Source organism: Hetaerina americana, unplaced genomic scaffold, assembly GCF_022747635.1.
Source record: "Hetaerina americana unplaced genomic scaffold, ioHetAmer1.1.p SCAF_92, whole genome shotgun sequence".
Classification (NCBI taxonomy): Eukaryota; Metazoa; Arthropoda; class Insecta; order Odonata; family Calopterygidae; genus Hetaerina; species Hetaerina americana.
In genome coordinates, this window is record NW_027287561.1 from 690,351 (window position 1) to 704,254 (window position 13,904).

The 13,904-nt window shown below is 34.1% G+C and overlaps 1 protein-coding gene across 1 annotated transcript in view; it reads left to right on the forward strand.

Moving 5' to 3' along the window:
* Window positions 1-11,552, forward strand: part of LOC139699830 (protein FAM135A) — a 161,173-nt gene extending 149,621 nt beyond the window's left edge. Inside the window, exon 14 of the mRNA XM_071598264.1 lies at window positions 5,405-11,552. Within this exon, the coding sequence (XP_071454365.1) occupies window positions 5,405-5,610 (206 nt within the window). The 3' untranslated portion in view covers window positions 5,611-11,552. The remainder of the gene's footprint in view (window positions 1-5,404) is intronic.
* Window positions 11,553-13,904: the final 2,352 nt, after the last annotated feature.

Consider the following 13,904-nt stretch of genomic DNA (forward strand, 5'->3'; position numbering starts at 1 on the left):
AGAAAATGAAATTCATTTAAACTGAGCAAGACATCAGAATATCATTATAGATTGAATTTTCTACCTGTGATCAAGTCAAGGAAAAACATCAATATCAATATGCTGATTTTCAAGTTACATAAATTGCAGAAGTGCGAGAGGACATTTAAGCAAGTCTGAATGAATTGGACTAAGTACTTCAGGAATCTTGTATGAGCAACAACAGCAATAAAACTAAAACCCTTGTAGGTGGAAGAGAGAAGCTGAAGACATATCAAAATTCAAGGAATGAAACTAGAACAAGTGGAATCCTTAATCTATGCACAAGGTTAGCAGCATAACTTTGTATGAAGAAGTTCTATTAACATCAAACAAATTATACCTCAAGTTAAGAAGATGTTCATCAAGAAGTGGCAGAAATGAATATGGTCAAAGAAACTGAGGTTGTAAAAATGGGAGCAGATCATTAAAATATTCATCTGGAGCATGAAACTGTATGGTTAAAAGACATGGAACATTGGAAAAGTAGACAAGGAAAAAACAGAAGCTTTTGAAACATGCTGCTGGAAGAGAATACTGAAGGTTACATGGACAGACAAAGTGAGGCACCAGAAAGTACCTATATAGAAAAGCGGAAGAGTGGCAAACTCTATGGCAAAGAAGAACTAAATGGATTGGACATACCTGGAGGCCAAATGGATCAGTTAAGAACCTAATAGGTAAAATTGGATGGAAGATCTCATGAGCAACACCAAGAGACAAGCACCGAGGATAAATTAAGAAGAGTAAAAAACAGAGCCTCTCAGGGGGTAAAGGAATTGACACTGAATAGAGAACAATGAAGGTCTGCATTAAACCAATCTTAAGATTGAAATACTGATGATGAACTTCAATAGTGATTTGAAAAGTTTTCGGTATGGAATAGAAATAAACGACTTACCTCAATGATACTATATTATTTTTCAATGCAGTCTTCATGTTCCAATGTCTTGATCCCCTCTCAAAAATATCATTCCTTTAGGCCTCCAAAATACCCATCTACTAATTTGGCTGTTAGATCTTTGCTTATGGAGAACCTCCATCCACTGGGGAAACTTGTGAGCTTGGGGGAGAAATAGAATCTGAAGGAGTCAAATCATGCAAATAAGGAGTTGTGGCAGCAATTCATATCATAGTTCAAATATTTTTACCATGGAAACAACACTTTTGTGGGCGTGGATTGTCATGATGAAAGATGACTTTCTTTCTTGCCAAACCTGGCCTTTTTTCATGTATCTTTTGCTTTAGTTGTCCAGGAGGTTAGCATAGTATTGTCCAGTAATTGTTTGACCAGTGGGAAGATAATTGATTGGCAGCATTCCTTTTGCATCCCAGAAAACTAAAGCCGTCACCTTTCTGGCCAACCCAATTGCCTTTGCTTTCTTTAGTGGTGGTGAATCGACATCTTTCCACTGATTTCACTGCTGTTTTGTCTCTGGGGAATAATATTGGACCCAGGTTCCATATACGCTCACAAACTGATGCAGAAAATGTTTTTGTTTGCTTTTAAACAGGTCAAACACTGTTCAAAAATTTCCATTCTGATACATATGTGATTCAGTCGTTGTGAGTCGCAGCCCATTTAACAGATTATTTTCCCATATCCAATTCCACTGTTAATCTGTTCAAAGACAATATAAATTCCATTTGTAGTCATGGTGACCTATTTAATATTAATCTATTATTGTATTTCTTTTCTATTTCCCTTTTTTCATTCTACTCCATACCCATATTTCAGAAGTCTCCAATATATATCTATCATCTTGCTTCAATGACATTTTGACACAATGACAGAAATTACATATGTTAAAATGATCCAAGGGGGAATTCGAAGTTTAACCAGTTTTTCCTAGCAAGTTCCTTGAGTTGGCAACTTGAAGACATGTTTTTTCCAATTTTGTTTTGGATGTGCAGTTCCACCTGGCTATCTGATTTCGGTATATGCATCCAAGTGGAATCATTTTACTCAAGGTCTATAGCAGAGGCAGTCAGCTTTTAATAGAAGTTTGAAGTTATATGTATTCACATGCTGCCACAGCTACAGCTTTCTAAGTTGCTTGATCCCTTTAGCATTAATAGTATGTATTCTAAAGAGATCTTCACTGAAAGGCCTTCTTCTACTTATGTCATAATTACCCACATGATATCCCACCCAGCATTTGGAGTCCTTGAGGAAGCTCATTCTGAAATCAGGATGGAAATTTTTATGTTGGAGGCTCCTCCAGAGATGACTCTTACCTAATGTGGGCTTCCACCATCATTCTATTTGGTGTATTAATTATGTACTTGTGCATTACACACATTGAAAATTAATAGGAACAACAAATTTGCCTCCTGATTATAAATACAGGGTCAATACAATAAGTATCGTGACTGGTTCACTGTAGCCTCAACGGAGCAGTGGATGGGTGTCCGACTGGTCGGCTCAGTAGAGGGGTCCCCCACCACTCAGGTGCACTTTCGTTCAGTCCCCTGTGGGCATGTGTTGAGACAGGAAGTGGATTTTTGTGACATGGGATTGTCTGTGGTGTCGTTGCGCCAGCATGTAGTGTACCGTCAAGCAACGCTACGCTGTGAAGTTTTGCATTAAACTCAGGAAACCAACATCGGAGACCCTTGAACTCATTAAATAGGCTTGTGAGGATGATGCCTTGAGCCGCACAAGAGTTTTTGAGTGGTACAAAATGTTAAAGGAAGGCCAGGAGATCGTCAAAGATGAGCACCACATCAGATGCCCGACGACGGCTCGAACCGATGCTTAGGTGGCCAAAGTGAAAAAAGTTTTGGACTCTGAGAGGCGTTTTTAATAATAATAATAATAAACAATTTTTATTGCTCTGGAAGCAAAGTCCCTTGGAGCAGAATACATGTTACATGAGGTTTTGAAACCTATGGAGTGAAACAGGTTTACATAATCCATAGAATAAGGTAATTAAACCAGTCACAAAACATAGTTTAACATCAGTTGAACGAAACATATAGTACAATACATACATACATACAAATACAAAGAACAATAGTTAAATATTTAGCCTGATAGAACAGTATTAAGGTCACTTTGGTAGTGTGGTAGACAGATATTCAAACATGTTCCTGTTGAATTAGGATGTGTTCCTGGATAATTTTACTTTATTAGGCAAAGAGTTCCATAGTTTACAGGATGGAATACTGAATGACTTTTCATATATAGCCGTGCGGTATTTGGGAAGATGGAATGTTTTTGTGATGCGGGTTGATCTCTTTGTTGTAAGTGAATTGAATATAAAATTTTCACATAAATATGAAGGGGTTTTTGAATTCAGAACTTTAAATAATTGTGAGGCCTTTTGAAGCATTCTCCTCTGTTCGAGTTTTAACCATCGTTTAACCAGGCGTTTAACCATCGCCCTTATCAGTGAGGAGACCAGCCTTTCAGTCGGAACCGTTCCACCATAGTGAGAGAGGATCTTGCAATGAGGAAAGTGTGCGCGAAGCTGGTGCCAAAAGTCTTGAGTGAGGAACAAAAACTGTGGCAGGTGAAAATTTTGCAAGAAATTTTGGACTGCGTCCAGGAAGATTAAGATTTTCCCAACATCATTATTACCTCAAAGGATAGCTCAAAAGGAGTTCAAAGGATATTGGATCGACTCCATCGAGGCGTTTCAAGCGGTGACGACAAAGGCTCTCAACAGTATTCCGGAAACTGACTTCCAACGGGCTTTTGACTAGTGGAAGACGTGCCGAACTAAGTGTATCGATGCAGGAGGAATGTATTTTGAAGATTAAAAAGTAATTGTAATGATAACTGCAATAAATTTTGATTTTTGGAACCAGTCCCGATACTTATTGTATGGGCCCTGTATGTAGCTACTAAAACAACAAACACCTTTTCAATCCCAATTAAGTATTTGATCTTTCAGCTCTAATTCAACTTAAATTTCAGGACAAAAAAGATATTCCCCATTCTCTTTACTTCAGAACACAGGCTTGTAAAATGTTTGAATATAACCTTAAAATTCATATCTGTACATAAAGATAAGGAATTAACAGAACAGACTAAAAAAATGGGTGACCAACAGTTATTCAGTTTAGTCTAAGCTCAAGAATTTCAGGAGGTATTCAAGTACTTAAGCCAAGTTTCACTAAGCCATCAATAAAACAGTACAACTTTCATGGTGACTTAAGAGTACATAGGAAAAAGTTAATAATAATAATAATAATACATTTATTTGTCCGGAGATTTGTTGTATATTCATACATACACAAATATAGGACACGTCAAATATAATTTTCACAATTTCACAATAGAAGAGATACAATATATATATATATATATATATATATATATATATATATATATATATACATACCAATACACTAGTATAATTACAGATTAATTGTTTAAGCCAGAATTGATGCATAGCGACAATTCAAGGGGCACTCATTTACAGAATAGAACATATTATTTTTTAAAAGGTTAAACAGCTTTTTCTTGAAAACAGGTACTTTTGTTTCATATTTGATTTCATGGGGAAGTTTATTGAATAACCTTAAGCCCATTGCTTTGGGCCCATGGGCAGTATTGTGTGTCCTGACAAATGGTTGGTGCAGGTCCTTGTGTAGTGACTATGGTAATTGTGGTTGGACTTGTACTGGGAAATATTACCCTTTGCATGCAAGATGACATTAAATATATATATGCAAGGTACTGGTAATAAACCAAGTCTTTTGAAGAGAGGTTTACATGGTGCATCGCAAGGAGCATTGCTCATAATGCGTATAATCCTCTTTTGGATTTTGAAGATTATGCCCACATGGGGAGAGGAACCCCAGAAGAGGATACTGAAAGTAACACGAGAATAAAATTCACTGTAGTAAATGGATAGAAGGACCTCTAAATTTACAGAATATCTAATATTTCTAATAAGGAAGCATAGGGAGCTTAACTTGCTGCGTAATTTGAAAATATGTTCCTCCCTTGGAATGGAAGAAGGCAAAGTCTCCTGGGTATGCGTATTGCAACAGCTGGAGAAGATGCTTTTCAGTTTCAAATTGACTTTTACTCCATCAGATAAAGCAATCAGCTCTAATGGTAATTCCATTTTCCATGTCAGTCGTAATCCATATTTCTAAAGTGCCTAAATACAATACAATGCCTTGTAACTGTATCAAATTTAGGAAATCAAATATCATAATTATCTTTAAAGTACTAGGATTGAGCATGTATAAAAAATGTACTGTCCAACGACTCATATGTTTCAATTTCAATTTGAAAGCATAGAAAAATAAATATTCTTTTTATTATCTGTGGTTTGCTTAGTTGCTTTATGTTGACATGCGTCTGTGAAATATGAAATGATGAATTTTAATTTAAAAACAATCTCTCAAATTAATGTTTTTTTCCCAGGAGCTGCCTACCGTGAAATGGTGCATAACATCCTCTCCCCAATCATTGGCCACCCTGAAGTAACATTTGTTCGCTATGATGTGCACCATGCACTGCCTAACACAGCCAACTCCTTGATTGGACGTGCAGCTCACATTGCAGTTCTCGATTCTGAACTATTCATAGAGAAATTTTTTGTAGTGACAGGATTAAAATACTTCAGATGAAAAGTGCTATTGGTTTATGGTTCTGCAAAATCTCTGGTTATCTATTTACATAAAATTTGAATTTATTGTTTACCTATATAACTAACATGACAGCAATGATTTACGTTGATTCAGCTTCAATTAATGCTTCATATCAATTCCTTGAATTGCATACCATCTGGGTAATTCAAGAGTAGATGCAATTCATGAAGCAATTTCTCATTTTTTGGTTTATATGACAACTCACAAAAGTTTTAAACTGAAACTTGAAAGTTACATTTGGAAATACAGAATAAAATGCTTCCTGTTGGCTGATAAATTATTTTTGAGGATTTGTTAATAAAACTGAAGATTTGTGTGCACCTCATAGGTGAAAATTTTAAAAATATATAGAGCACAATTTTTTAAGTATTCATTTTGTCTGCCTAGTATCATTGGCATTTCATGTGTATAGTTTGAAACGTTGGACTGCAAGTAACATCATCCTTATCAAAAATATTAATCACAAAAATTAATAACAAAAGATTTGACAGAGTTTTTTTATGTTTGAATCTTATTTCACAAGATAACTTCAGACATTTAAATATGAAATTACCATATCATTGTGATGAATTAGATATTTTATGATACTAAAACACTGTATTAAGTCATGAACCTATGATCTCTTACATATAGTCAAAACTTGAGCAGTAATAAAGTCAGTGTCTTTCTTAGTTGATATCATGTATAATCTTATGTCATTTTAAAGACATTTAAAAAAATCAATAATTATACTTACCATACTCGTTTTCGAGTCTTTTTCTCCTCCAGGCATATACGCAATTTCATAATAAGGTAAGTTCTGTATCTTTTCTGAGCAATGTACTGTCTGTCATCATTATATTAAAACCTGCACTAATAACTTGTGGTAGGTCATGAACAATGAGAGTGACCAAGAGTTAGCAGTTAAAACATGAACAGTTGAACATTACTATTTTGAAAGAGAAATTACTTCTTGTGCTACAGGCAGAACTTTTTAATTTTCTTCATTACATTGCTATATGAATCTATGATGAGAAAGGCTGATTAGACATCCTTAGGACTAAAATTAACTGAAAAATAGTAACAAATAGTCTTCATAGTCATGATAATCATTGCACTCAGTAATTAAGAAGGCCCAATTATAATATGCATAAAATGGAATTATTAATAAAATAGGTATATGTACATATATTTATTGTAATGTACATGCATTTTCATTGAAAATTACTTTTTATCTATGAAAGCAGTATTTCCTATTAATAAAATGAATTAAAATAATACTGATATCAGGAATGAAGGCAGAAGCTAGTGAAATCTATCAAGTATACACCTATTATATTAAAACAAAATGCCTTAAAGCCTTAAGGGAAATTGGTTGTTTTAAGAGATACTGAAAACATTTGAAAGGACCATTAGCCATTTTTCTGTTAATTTTAATCCAAAACTTTGATGTAGCATTCACTCAATAATGAAGTCTGATCAATAGAACATAGTCCCCAGCCAATGGTAATTTTTCGTGGATGATTAGCATTTACCAAATACAATACATTCATTGGCCAAGTGTTTCAGTGTAAAATATGCGCTAAAAAAAAGGATGCAAATCAGGTTTTTAGCATATAATAATTTCATGCATAAAATTTAACATTATTTCTGATCAGGAAACAAGTATTGTAAGCATGAGAAAAGCACATCACAGGGAATTTTAAATGTACAAGTAATGACTGATTTAATTGCTATTTTACCTTCTTAAGCAGTAAAAAAATACCCTTTAAGCAACAAACAAAAGTACATTATAAAACAGCATGTTGTACACTGTTACCCAACTTGAACTTCAGCTAAAACTTGGATCCATATAAAAAAATATAATATATGCACTTTGTCAAAATTTGATGATTAAAAGTAACATCTATCAAGGGAAGATCTCATTGCAGAAAATCTACAGTCAAAGAAATGTTTTATCACATTGAAAGGCTCCTGGCTGTAAATGTTTAACCCTAAAACAGGATCATTTTCATTTCTCTTTACCTTCCTTTTGTAACGTGCGTAGAAGACAGTTCTACAAATGACTAGGTAATACAAAAGACCATAATAAATATTCCCCTAACTGCACATAAAAGTAATACGCTATTACCAAATACTCTTCCATCAGAATAGTTTTGTAAGTATCAGAATAAAAATCTATAATAAATGGTGCTGCCATTTATGCCTCTAAAACGTAGACCATTATAAATAGTCTCTTTTTTTCAATATTATGAATTCAATCTTGACAGTCACCGATTTACGTCACAAAGTGATTTTTTTCTAAAGGATTTCATTAAAGGAAGTAAGCATTAAACTTGGGGCCTAGCAAAACTATCCAAAATGCAGTAATATCAAGTCCCTGACATTACCATATTTACCAAAATACAAGATTTCTCCCTTCATAATTTAAGTCGCACTTTTATCTACCAAGAAATAATTATTAAATTTGTTTACATAATTGTAATTAATGACAGCATCCCAAAAGTAAATTTAATGTATAGTCATAATTTATTTTTTTACGCATAAAAATGAAAAACCTTTTTTTATTTAAGAAATTTACTTCCAAGAGATTCACAATGAAATCCCCATTTCTCTAACGACAGTTTTGCACTGTAATCAACAAAAACACACCGTTGTCTTTTATTAAATTTTACAGATCATTGGTCAAACTCAAACTCATATCTGAGCCCATTTCGCTACTTTGTTTGGTAGGAGTGGGACTTAAAATATTAGATAACTAAAGCACATGCAATGACTGATGCACTATTTATACAAAACAAATAGCATTGCATAGCATTTATGAAAAAAGTCCACAAATCAGAAACCTGGAATATCGAACTTAAATACAGAATGCTAAAAAAATTTCAAAAGAGTAGTCTTCATGATACAGAGTAGTCTAATGAGTTGATCCTTTCCATATATTATGTTGCAAAATATCGCATTCGTACTGTGCAAATTTTATGCATAGAATTTAACTTCTTCTATACGTAATTAGCTTATTAATCATACCTTTGTCCCAAGCTAGGTTCATGAATACAACGTCATTCTTCTGTTCTCAGTAAATATGGTAATAATTATCCTTGAAGAGTTTTCTACATATTTGACTATGTAAGAATTATTTTCCAAAAATAACTGAAAGCAATTTCCATCAAAACTCTGGTTAATTAAGTATTTCAGGTGAATTCCTGGTGCAGTATTTCAGGTGCTTCACATTAATTTATGTGCATTGTTACTGCTGATTCTCATATTCTCACTTTTGCCATGGTTCTCCTGTTGTAGCCCTTTTAATGCGCCTTCATACTAAGCACTACAGACAATAGGCCAAAGTTGTAATATGAACACCAAAAACACTTTGAAGAGAAGACACAGAAACAGAGTGGTCATTTGGTGCTGCAGCGTAAAGCCTGAAGCAAAATTCAGCACGAACCCTTAGTATTGTTATATTAATTGTTTTGGCACCAATGACATGATGTTCATGAACTGCTAGTTTCCTTTACAATAACATGCTGAGGAAATATGTTTAAACATTCTTAATTTCACAATTCTCATTCTAAATGTAACATCAAATTTTTTCTTCCAATTTTTCTCTCTTTAGATTTTACATTAATATTTAGGAATCGGTATGGCTAAGAATATACTTTACCAGATATACAATCCAGTATGTAAAACAATGCATATTTAATAGGCAATGCAGTTTGTTCCAAAAAGGTATGACATTTTTTTCATTTACTCTTTCAACTTACCTAAAAGAATAATTTAGCTATTCATAACTTTCTTCCTTTAAATTAAATTAATCTACCATGATAGAAATTACAATAATAATATACTAATGGTGAAGTCTATCAGTTACATTTTGAAACTGACAGCATCAGGTCTCAGGGCTACATTTTCAGAAGGTACTTTCTTAACCAATGCATTTTAGGTACTGTCAAGATCCGTATAATTCAAGGTCATCTCAAACTTTTATCTAAGATCCTTGTAACCAGAATTAAAATGTAAATTCAGTGCTAGCTTCAATTAGGATTCAAAAGTTTAAGGAAATGGTGCTGGCAACATAGTCATCATTTTAATTTCCTATCAAATACTGCACGTTAACATTAACAGTGCATCATACAGTACCAATTTACAGTGCTTACCCTAAAATCTTACAGAACTTTTAATACTCTAGTACCTTAATGATCGACTCGAAGCACATCCTTTTCAGGCCAAAAAATTTTGAAAATAAACTTTTCAAAAACAGTTTAGTTAGTTTATTCAACAGGATCAGCCCAAATCTCATGACTCCTTCATTTAATGACCACACGCATATCATTGAACCTGCTTTTACTTCTAAAATTATCAAATTCTTTCGTTGTCACTCATATTTTCATTAAATATAACATTTTAAATAACATGGAATCATAATCATAACTCCAATATTTATTTATGATATTTACTTATGCCTTTAAAACATTTCTCTTGACTAATTTTGTGGTAATTTAGTGGAAACCAAATTAACTCATCCATCTAGTGTGGGTGCCCAAGTCAAATATTATGCTACCTCCAATGTAAACTCTTTATGTTTTACATGCCATGGACCAAGCCAGCTGAAGTTAGGAGAAAAGTGTCGCTTTATGTGCGTCAAATATCCTGGATCACATCAAATTTTTATTTTCATTGAAGTGAAAACCATTTCCCAGGCAAATAATGATGAAGAAGGGTCTGATGTCACATTATGTAGTATAATTTTTGAGTGTCAAAAATGGAATGTAGTTTTTGGAATTAATGATTCAATGATGTACTTCCTTTTCATAAATATATTAAAGTAAATAAAATGTTAGAATCACTAGGGTTAAAATGCTTCATTGTCATACATATTAAAGAAGAGATAGACAAAATATGTGTCATGACTTCCTCTTTTGAAATGCCTTTATGAATAAAAAAATGAAGCACAAATAACTTCTGTAATCAAATTAAAAATGTGTATAAGACACAGGAGTCCCTCCATGAATTTTGGAATCAATATTATCTTATTGCTCACAATAATCTCTTGTCTGTCTCTTGTCACATCAAAACACCACTATCACCAAATGAGCTTGCTAGAAAAAGTCCCATTACTATTTTGGGTTATGTGGACAAATTTTTAATATAGAAACAAATGATGTTTTACACTATTTAGGAGCTTTAATGAGGTTTTCAAATTATATGTCATGATTTTTACTATGGTTTATTGGTGCTGAATGCTAGTTATGCTGTTAAATGTAAATTATTTTTTGTATACAATTTTATTAGAAAGTTTATTTGAAAATTTACCCTTTGTACAGTTTAATTTAAAGGCACTGCAATGCATGTGCCACTAAGGAAAAATAACCTCCTGGATTGTTTGCCTGATTTGTATTTTGTATAAAATTTGCAAGTCTTGCATAAGAATGACATTAGTAGCTGTTATTGGTTTTAAAGTGTGAATATTTTGAAGTTAGCACGAGCTGTTGCTATGAATGCTAATTGGAATGTGAAGTAAGTGTGAGTACTGTTCTGTGAGGGGTGTTTCAGCTTTTATGAAAAATTAGCCCCTTAACCTAATACAAGGGCCTCATTGAGCACATTGCTAGCCATTTTTGAGCAATTGCCAAGGAAGGCCTACGAGAAATGGCTTCATTGATAGGAAGAGTTAGAAGGCATTGTATGTAATCCCTCTTTTCAAGTACTAATGTTTTATCACAACCACTGTTCCCATAACACAGTAATTATTGATGTTAAATGCAAACCATCACATACGGCTCAAAATAAAATAAATGACACATATGATATTTTATTACTGTTCGTTAACTGAGAAGGACACACTACGACAGCTCAATTCATGTTAATGAATGATGAAAATGTTTAGTGCTGTGATAGAGTGTACTTTTTACTGTTTATTATAATAAAATGGTTGTCCAAAGATTTAGCCTTTTAATCCTCTCCTTTTTCTTTTCTCCATTTGCGGATGGTTTATTAAATGTAAGAGGGATGTTCAAAAAGCAACGGGAATTTAGTAATTCCATATAGTGCACCATGAGTTCTTGCCACAACTTCAAATTATCAATAAAAAGCACCTCTTTACAAGTTTAATACCGTTTGCATGAAGAAGTCATAAAAAACGCCTATCTTTGTGGCAAAACAATTCATGGCTCTTGCACCACCATGAGAGAAGGCACCTGCTGCACTTACAACTCGTTGTTGAAGAATTTATGGTCAGAAACAGCACTGTGATAGCAATGATGTCTGAGCCTCTGTATTCGCCAGATATAGTCCCACTGTGTGACTCTTTTCTATTCCCAAAAATAAAGAGAACCTTAAAGGGCCAGAGATGAGATAAACAATGCATCACTGAGAGTGAGCTAGAAGCTATACCAAAGATAGAGTTCCAGGAGAATACCAAGGATTGGAAACAGTACTGGCATTAAATGTATAATATCTAATGAATAGGACTACTTTGAAGGGGATATTCAATGGTAATAATAGTAATTTCAATTAATTCAAAAATTGAAATGTAATGGCTCTTTGACACAAAGCATTTTGTTTGTCTTGTACCTATCTTTAATTCAATTTACGCTTAAACTTTCCTCATTAAATGCCGAATGACAGGCAAATATGGAGAGAACCTGATGCTCTGGGAAGAGAAGTCTTGAGGACGTGATTAACATTTCACAAGCCTGATTTTACTCATCCAATGCCCTTAACACTTTAGGTTAGGCTGCTAAGATACTTGAACATTAACTCAGTATGCAATATTATCACACTACGCCACTGCATTTTGCTGCCAATAAATTTGAAGAGTTGAAAGGGCACAGCTTAGCCTCTCATTCAGACAAGAGGGTGGTATTGTCAACTCAGATATTTCCTTTAGAAGTATGACCTCAATTTTGCAATTGCAACCAGGAAGTCACTGCCTTGTTCATGATATTATACAAAATATTAATATTTAAATGTTTATCTGTAATATTCTGCTTAAAAGTATCAATTCATTAAAAAAAACTATCAGAGAATCATATCATGATTTCCAATGATGTAATACACTGGGGTTAACTAGAATTATGGTCCTTAAGAGCCACAAATTAGTACAATTTTGAAATAATGACCTTGAGAACAGCCATTACACATGAAGAAATAAGAAAAGCTAAGACACACATTTAAAAAGTACACATTTTATTAAATACTTTTCAAACTAAAAATTTCAAAATAATTTCTGGCAACAGCATGAAAGGGCCACATCTATTATAAATACGAATATGCCTGGACCTAAGCTATCTTCCTCTACGTCATATTCTTCACCTCTACGTAATGTTCCTTTCCTGCGTCTAACTTTTTTGGTCCAAGTTCTTTACTATATAATTCTTATATATATTCCTTCCATCTCTCTTGGATCCTTCCTTTGTCAACTATTACCTTACCAGCCTTATCTCTAACTGTTAGAATACATCTCCCTTTCTTACTTCCCGATAAAGATTTAACTTTGCTGTACAGCGCACCGATTTCACCCTTCCTCTGCAGATTTTCCATATCCTCGCACTACGTCTTCCACCATGCTTCTTTTGTTGCCCGCCTCAATTTATTGTTTAATTCTTTGTACTTCATTTTGCCTAACTCTATATTGACACTCTTCCATTTTCCCCGCTCATCCATCTTTGTAATCATCTCATCCATGATCCATGGTTTCCTAGTCCTTTTAGCGTTAACGGTTCCAATAGTGTCTTTTGCGGCTTTAGACAACCCTTTCTTGATACTTTCCCATTTTTCTTCGATAGGGTTTAGCTCTTTACCATCCTCCATGATTTCCTCTACCGCCTGTTTTTATTCCTTCCTTTTCAAACCATTTAATGCTTCTACATTCCGTTTTCTAACTCGCCGCCCCTGCCTTATCTTTTTGAAACGGACGCTACATTTCATAACAACTAAATTGTTTGTCTGAGTCCGCATCCGCTCCCGGGAAGCTGTGGGAATTTATCACACTGTTCCTAAACCTGTGTCTAACCAGGATATAATCTAGCTGATATCTTCCTGAGTCACCTGGCATTTTCCATGTATACCTGCGTCTTTTGTGGTGTCTAAACCAAGTGTTGGTGATGACTAACCCCTGTCTCCTGCAGAACTCAACTGCTTTCTCCCCGCGGTCATTCCTCGTGCCTAAACCGTAGTCCCCCACCTCATCACCATCTCTTCCTTCGCCTACCATCGCATTCCAATCCCCCATCACTATTACATGTTTCCCTGCAGGAACACATGCGATCATGTCCTCTAACTGATCGTATATC